The sequence below is a fragment of the Stenella coeruleoalba genome (genome assembly GCF_951394435.1).
Source record: "Stenella coeruleoalba genome assembly, chromosome: 5".
NCBI lineage: Eukaryota > Metazoa > Chordata > Mammalia > Artiodactyla > Delphinidae > Stenella > Stenella coeruleoalba.
The window spans coordinates 67,763,762-67,772,109 of NC_137150.1; the positions used below are offsets into that span (position 1 = coordinate 67,763,762).

The window sequence follows — 8,348 nt, forward strand, 5'->3', positions numbered from 1 at the left end:
TGTACCACATCTTCTTTATCCATTCATCTGTCGATGGGCATTTAGGTTGCTTCCATGACCTGACTATTGTAAATAGTGCTGCAATGAACATTGGGGTGCATGTATCTTTCTGAGTTATGGTTTTCTCTGGGTATATACCCAGTAGAGGGATTGCTTCTTAGTATATACAAATATAATTGATTTTTATGTGTCACTCATAAATCTTGCAACTGTGTTGAAATCTCTTAATAGTTCTAAGAATTTTTTTGTATATTCCTTGAGATTTTCGATGTAAACAATCATATCATATGGAAATAGAGCCAATTTATTTCTTTAATGTTTTTCTCACCCTATTGCACTGACTAGAACTTCTAGTTTAATAAAAGTAGTGAGTACAGACATCCTCACCTTATCCCAATTTTAGAGGGAAAATATTCAGTTTTTCACTGTTTCTTTTTACACCCTTATACAATCATCTTTATTGATTTGTAAAAGCTGTATACACATCTAAAACCCTGAATTTACTTTGTAAAAATAAATCTTTAGCAATAAATGGCACTATCAAAATCCCATTATTCTCAGGCTATTATGTCATTATTTACATGCTTTTCAGCAATGGTTGAAAAGAATCTTAGAGAACGAAAGCCAGTATATCAAAAAACCCTGTAAATTGCATTTGCAATTATACTGTTGTTTAACCGCTATATGAAAATATGGCTACATGCCTTACATTAATGAAAATGTAGCTATCTGTGTTGCTACGGTGTGCTAGCAGCACACAAGCTGCCACTGGTCTCCACTTTGTCATCAGTGCATTCTTTACTGCACAATGCTTTCCCAGTGGAACACCTGTGACAAACTACTTATGGAGAATGATAAAGTGTTATAAAAAAGAGGGACTGGACCCACACCTGTCTCTGCCATCTGGTCTTTTTCTCACTCAAGCAGTGCTGTATTTTTAGAAAACCATGCCTCTACTGAACATACTTCATATTTGATTTTTAAAAAATCAGTATTTTAAAGTTGGTGAGTTTTGTCAAGGTGTTTTGAGACAGAAACATGAAAAGCTTAAAGGCACAATGAGAGGGAAGTGAATGCTACATATAAAATATATTTCAAGTCTTCTAGGTTACTCAAGTCCAAAACCTTCTGAATTTGAAATTCCAATAATCAATTTCTGTTTCAGGTCCTTTTTGTTCTTGTAGCGGGGAAGGCAAAGTTGATTGAAGCAGGTGTGGGCCACAGGCAACCAGTTAGTTGAAGTTTCATTCTTTGAGATTTTAAAGTTCAAGTCAGCCATTCCTTCTACAGGTACTCTGTCACTTCCTGTGGTAAAATGTAGCAACTTCTTTTGAAGGTCAAGAGGAAATCCAAGCACAATATCCCAAAAGTATTGTATAGTCAAGTCGGTTTTTGCATAGCCATCATACTGAGTACTTCTCTGCAGGGCGTGCATACCCAGTTCAGGACTTCCACAGACCAGAATTTCAACCTCTTCTGGATGAAGAAGCATTAGGAAATTTGAAGCACACACACTGTGAAATCCATAATAAAATGCAGCAAACTGCTTATAGATGGATTTGTTGAGAAGAAAGTGAATATAAAGCTGTACATATTCTTTCCTATTTTGATTGGTAACTGGAATTTTATCACCACCTGGCTTTAAATTATAGGACTTAATTATTCTGAATTCTTCTTGAAACACCTGAAATATTGAATAGAAATCTTCTTCAACATTGCCTTCATATGACAGGAGTTCACTTAATCCATGGGCCAACTCAGGCATAATTTGACTCAGGTCATCAGTGGTAACACTGCAGATGCCTACTGGCATATTTTGGTCATTAGGAATGATGGGAGGGCTCAATAATTTCTTGTAGCAGCAGCGGGGGAAATGAATATCCAAAGCAATGCTGTTATAAACAGCTAGTCCCATAAGAATTCCAACCAATCGGAATCCAGAATAGTTGTCACATGTAAAGCTGCTAAACCAATGGCAGTATGAATCCTTATGATACGTAAACATGCCATAATCTGGATGAAAAATTTGTCGAATTAGAAGAAGGAACCATTCTTTAGTCAAGCCGCCTGTACCCAAACCAACTTCCCCTACAAAGGTAACTTTCAACTTCTTTTGCAAGTCTGCTCTTTTCCGGGTTAACTCATCAAGAGAATCGCTGACCAGATATGTCCACCTTACTTTCATATTTAGAAATAACATATTCATATCAGGTCTCTCTCTTCTAGATACTTTATCCACCAGACTTTGCTGTGAGAATTTCCAAAGCTCTGCCAGGTGTGGTATTCTTCCATGAGATCAATATGATCCAATGTAGAATTATAGAAATCAGTATAAGGAATAAGGGGAGGAAGAACCAAATTGTTTGCAGTATTAAGTAAAGCCAACACTTTAGATGATGATGGGATCCACCAGGAACACTTTGATATAGGTGGAAATTCTTCAGGCTTTGCAGGAAACAGGTGTAAAGAAATAAACTGCAGCAATCTCTCTACCAATTGTTTGAACCTCTTCTGGGATAATTTTTTAAACCAGTGAACTAGGAAATGATGGTCATCTTCCACTAACATAGCTATCTGTCGTAGCAAGTGAGCATAGATGACATATGTAGATGTGTTATTAAATTGAGGATTCTGTAAAAGTATAAAATATGCTCTAAGATAATCTTTTGTTCATGGACTTTTCCATTCTTGTAACAGGCTGTTAATGATTCCCTTTAATATTGTCTTCTGAATGTCTTGAGGCTGCTAGTATTGGAGGGTCTCCTGCAGAGGTGGTGGGTGGCTCTGTCTCACCATGAGGACAAGGACACTGGCAGCAGAAGTTCTGGGAAGTACTCCTTAGCGTGAGCCCTCCCAGAGTCAGCCATTAGCCCCACTGAAGAACCCAGGTAGCCCACTCTGTTTTTAATTAATTTATTTCTATTGAAGTATATTTGATTTACAATATTGTGTTACTTTCAGGTGTCCAGCAAAGTGATTCAGTTATATATATATATATATATATATATATATATATATATATATATATATATATATATATATATAATCCTGGACTTTTGCTTGTTGGGAGTTTTTAAATTACTGATTCAATTTCCGTCCTGGTAATTAGTCTGTTCATACTTTCTATTTCTTTCTGATTCAGTCTTAGGAGATTGTACCTTTCTAAGAATTTGTCCATTTCTTTTAGGTTTCCCGTTCTATCAGTGTATAGTTGATCATAATAGTCTCTTATGATTCTCTGTATTTCTGTGGTGCTGGTTGTAGTAACTATTTTTCAATTCTGATTTTATTGATTTGGGCCCTCTCCCTTTTTTTGATGATTCTGGATAAAGGTTTATCAATTTTATTTATCTTTTCAAACAATCAGTTTTGGGGTTCATTGATTTTTCTTAGTCTGTCTTTCATTTATTTCTGCTCTGATCTTTATGATTTCTTTCCTTCTACTAACGGGGTTTTGTTTGTTCTTCTTTCTCTACTTGCTTTAAGTGTAAGTTTAGGTTGTTCATTTGAGATTTTTCTTGTTCCCAAGGTAAGTTTGTATCACTATAAACATCCCTCTTAGAACTGCTTTTAGTGTGCCCCATAGGTTTTAGATCATCTTGTTTTCATTTTCACTTGTCTCTAGGTTTTTTTTATTAACTTCCTCTTTGATTTCTTCAGTGATCCATTGGCTGTTTAGTAACATATTATTCAGCCTCCATGTGGTTGTGTTTTTTCTGGTTTTTTTTTTTTCTTGTAGTTGATTTTTAATCTCATAGTGTTGTGGTCATAAAAGATGCTTCATATGATTTCAATTTTCTTAAATCTACCAAGGTTTGCTTTGTGGCCCAGCATGTGATTTATGTTGGAGGCAGTCTTTCACTCTTGATGCATGGTGATAGCTGGAAATTTTGGTAGATGCTCTTCATCAGGTTGAGGTAATTCCACTTTATTACTAATATGCTTAGAGTTTTTATCATTAATTAATGTTGGATTTTCTAAAATGCGTTTTTTTTGTCAATTGATATGTCACTTGATTTTTCTTTTTCAGCTTACAGATATGGTGAATTAAATTGATTGATTTTCAAATGTTGAAGCAGTCTTCCATACCCGTTATAGATTTCACTTGGTAATGATGCTTTTTTTATACCTTTCTGGATTCAATTTTCTAATATTTTGTTGACAGTTTTTATGTGTAAGCTCATGGAGATACTGGTCTGTAGATGTTTTTCCTCTTTCTTTCCTTTTTATTTTGTACTGTCCTTGTCTGGTTTTGATATCATGTTGATACTAGCCTTATAGAATGTGTTGGAAAATGTTTTGCATACTTTTATATTCTGGAAGAGATTATATAAAATTGTTGTATTCTTTAACTGTTTGGTAGAAATCTTCAGTGAAACATCTGGGTCTGGTTTCTTTTTGGAGAGCTTTTAAATTACAAATTCAATTTCTTTAAAGGTAATAAGATTATTTCATTTGACTATTTCATCTTTACTGAGCCTTAGTAGTTTGTGGGTTTTGCGGAATTTGTCCATTTCTTCTAAACTGAATTTATGACTGCAGAATTGTTTGTAGTAGTCTCCTCTTATGCTTTTAATGACTACAAGATCTGTAGTGATGTTTCTTGTTTCATTCTTAATATTAGTAATTTATGTCTTTGCTAGTTGCTTTCTTTGTCAGCCTTAGTAGAGCATTATCAATTTTATATTTTTCCCAAAGAAACAACTTTTTTTCATTGATTTTCTCTATTGTTTTCCTGTTTTCAATTGCATTGATTTCTACTTGTGTCTTTATGATTTCTTCCTTATTCTTGCTTTGGGTATATTTTGTTATTCTTTTCCTATTTTTTTGTCATTCTTTAAAAAATTTTTTTTACGTTATTGATTAGAGGCTTTAGGTGAATCTCACATATTTTAATATGTTGTATTTTCATTTTTATTTAGTTCTATGAATTTTTAATTTACTTTGAGATTTCTTCCTTGACCCAAGGATTATTTAGGCTATTTCCAAGTATAGAGACGTTTTTAGAGACTAGACTAATTTCTAGTTTGATTCTATTATTTTCATAGAACATACTATAAAAATTACAAGTATCTTACATTTGTTGAGGTTTGTTTTATGACCCAGGATATGGCTTATCTTAGTGAATATTCCATAGTGCTTTAAAAAAAGTGTATTCTGGGCTTCCCTGGTGGTGCAGTGGTTGAGAGTCTGCCTGCCGATTCAGGGGACGTGGGTTCGTGCCCCAGTCTAGGAAGATTCCACATGCCACGGAGCGGCTGCGCCTGTGAGCCGTGGCCACTGAGCTTGCATGTCCGGAGCCTGTGTTCTGCAATGGGAGAGGCCACAACAGTGAGAGGCCCACGTACCACAAAAAAAAGTGTATTCTGCTATTGTTGTATCAACCCATATATTTGAGTAACCACTAAATTTAAATTATATGAGGTAAGTGTATACATAAGGCCTAGTCTCTACCTTTGAGTATCTAATAAAATGGTCCAAGAAAATCTACCTATAAAAATAATTATACATATATCCCCATTAATAATAATAATAATTATAAAATGGTGATAATCAGAAATTTCCAAATGATTGAGATGAGAACGTTTTTATAGAAAGAGTGGTATTTTTGTCAGACATTAAAGGATGGGTAAAGCTCCAATATACGAGATTTGAAGGAAATATATTAGTTTTGTTTATGTAGGGCATGGAGGCAGAGAGAGGAAAAGGGAAGGAGGTGACTACCTACTCTTCTAGGATACAAGATTCTACCAATCAAATGTTAAACAGAACCAGATCTAAACACTGGGTGTTGATATAAAAAGATTTCAGATCTCATGCCTCTGATGTTTTATGTTTTCCTTCCTGAGGAAGCTCTCTTCTAAGGCTCAGTGATTTACAGATTGTTAGTACACAAGTGGACTTTGAGAAACTAAGAAATCTAGGTCTGTAAATGTTTCACAACAATAGTTGATTTCCATTTGAAACAAAAGAGAAAGACCTGTTACAAACTATACAAATTATAATATGCCAGAATAGGTAAGAACTGAAAATGTAAGGCTTTGGGTAAAGAACCAAAACACTTTTTTCTGTTAAATAAGAGAAAGCACAGTTTCCCTAGAAGTTAAACATGTATTATGAAATTATAAAACATATTAGTCATATAATTTTTCTTATGACAACAAGCAAGTCAAAATATGAAGAAACATTGGAATTATTCATAGCATGTAGGGGAAATGAAAGATATAGGATATTTTATGTCAAATTGATAAAAGTAAAGTTTCTTATATGCACACATTTTACATATCCATTATTTATATTCTGCAGATGAAAAATGGAGGGTTAAAGACATATACAGCACTTGACCAGCATCACATAGTTGGTTAGAGGTAAATTTTTCAATTTTATTCAGGATCTTGGCCTTCATAGTTCATGTTCTTTCTTGTAAAACAAAAACCATAGCTCTCTGCTCATAATAAAAATCTTTACAAAATGGCAAAAGAAAAAAAAGCATGCCAATGTTCCCAAAGAGAATATTAACTACATATTCCTTAATAATGCTCACATTTCTATTTCTTGGTTTTCCTTGTAACTCATAGGTTACTCTTGCTCAGTGTCATTAGCTGGGCTTCCTCTTTTCCAGACTGATAACATGGAAGAACCCAGGGCTCAGTCCTTGATCTTCTCTTCTCTGTCTTCACTCACTCCCTTAATGATCTCATCTAGTCTCATAGGTTTAAATACCAACTTTTTGCTGATGGTTACCAAATTTGTTTCCCAAGCTCTGACTCTGTATACCCGACTGTGTCCTCAGCATCTCCATTTGGATAATTTATAGCATCTCACCCTTCACCTGTTCAAATGAACTGCTACCTCTATGCCCCAAACTTGCTCCAACTTCAGTGTCCTCCCTCTCAATTGATAGCAATTCTATCTCTCCATTTAGTCAGGCAAAAAACCCCCAAAAACCTTGGAGACATTACCGATTGTTTTATTCATTTAATACCTTATATTCATTTTGTGAGGAAATTCCATTACCTCTACCTTCAAAATATATCTTGCAGAGACCATCAAAATGGCAGAGGAGTAAAAACTGGAGATCACCTTCCTCCCCACAAATACATCAGAAATACATCTACATGTGGAACAACACCTACAGAATGCCTACTGAATGCTGGCAGAAGATCTCAGCCTTCCCAAAAAGCAAGAAACTCCCCACGTACCTGGGTAGGGCAAAAGAAAAAAGAAAAAACAGAGACAAAAGAATAGGGATGAGACCTGCACCTCTGGGAGGGAGCTGTGAAGGAGAAAGTTTTCCACGCCCCAGGAAGCCCCTTCACTGGCAGAGATGGGGGGTGCTGGGGGAAGCTTCAGAGCCATGGAGGAGAGTGCAGCAATAGGGGTGCAGAGGGCAAAGAGGAGAAATACCCGCACAGAGGATCAGTGCCGACCAACACTCACCAGCCTGAGAGACTTGTCTGCTCACCCGCTGGATGGGTAGTGGCTCAGAGCTGAGGCTCCAGCTTCAGAGGTCAGATCCCAGAGAGAGGACTGGGGTTGGCTACGTGAACACAGCTTGAAGGGGGCTAGTGTGCCACAGCTAGCCGGGAGGGAGACTGGGAAGAAGTCTGGACCTGCCTAAGAGGCAAGAGACAACTGTTTCAGGGTGCACAAGGAGAGGGGATTCAGAGCACCACCTAAACGAGCTCCAGAGACAGGCGCAAGTCACGGTTATCAGCAGGGACACCAGAAACGGGCATGAAACGCTAAGGCTCTTGATGCAGCCACCAAGAAGCCTGTGTGTAAGCACAGATCACTATCCACACCTCTCCTCCTGGGAGCTGTGCAGCCCGCCACTGCCAGGGTCCTGTGATCAAGGGACAACTTCCCTGGGAGAACACATGACGTGCCTCAGGCTGTTGCAATATCACGCCAGCCTCAGCCACCACAGGTTTGCCCTGCGTTCTGTAACCCTCCCTCCCCCTGGCTGGAGTGAGCCAGAGCTCCCTAATCAGCTGCTACTTTAACCCCGTCCTGTCTGAACAAAGAACAGATGCCCTCAGGCGAGCTACATGCAGAGACAAGGCCAAATCCAAAGCTGAACCCCAGGAGCTGTGCAAACAAAGAAGAGAAAGGGAAATTTCTCCCAGCAGCCTCAGGAGCAGCGGGTTAAAACTCCACAATCAACATGATGTACCCTGCATCTGTGGAATACCTGAAAAGAAAACACATCATCTGAAAATTGAGGTCTTGAACTTCGGGAGCAACTGTAGATTTGGGGTTTGCTTTCTGCATCTAATTTGTTTCTGGTTTTATGTTTATCTTAGTTTAGTATTTAGAGTTTATTATCATTGGTAGATTTGTTTATT

At 37.1% G+C, this 8,348-nt stretch overlaps 1 protein-coding gene across 1 annotated transcript; it reads right to left on the reverse strand.

The window, feature by feature from the left end:
* Positions 1–773: 773 nt before the first annotated feature.
* On the reverse strand, positions 774–6,802 carry LOC307186355 (putative E3 ubiquitin-protein ligase HECTD2; the record flags this gene model as incomplete). Its single annotated transcript, XM_079921411.1, is given in 4 exon segments — positions 774–2,253; positions 2,256–2,670; positions 2,674–2,745; positions 6,728–6,802. Coding segments are annotated over 4 exon segments (1,707 nt in total). The 3' UTR covers positions 774–1,108.
* Positions 6,803–8,348: the final 1,546 nt, after the last annotated feature.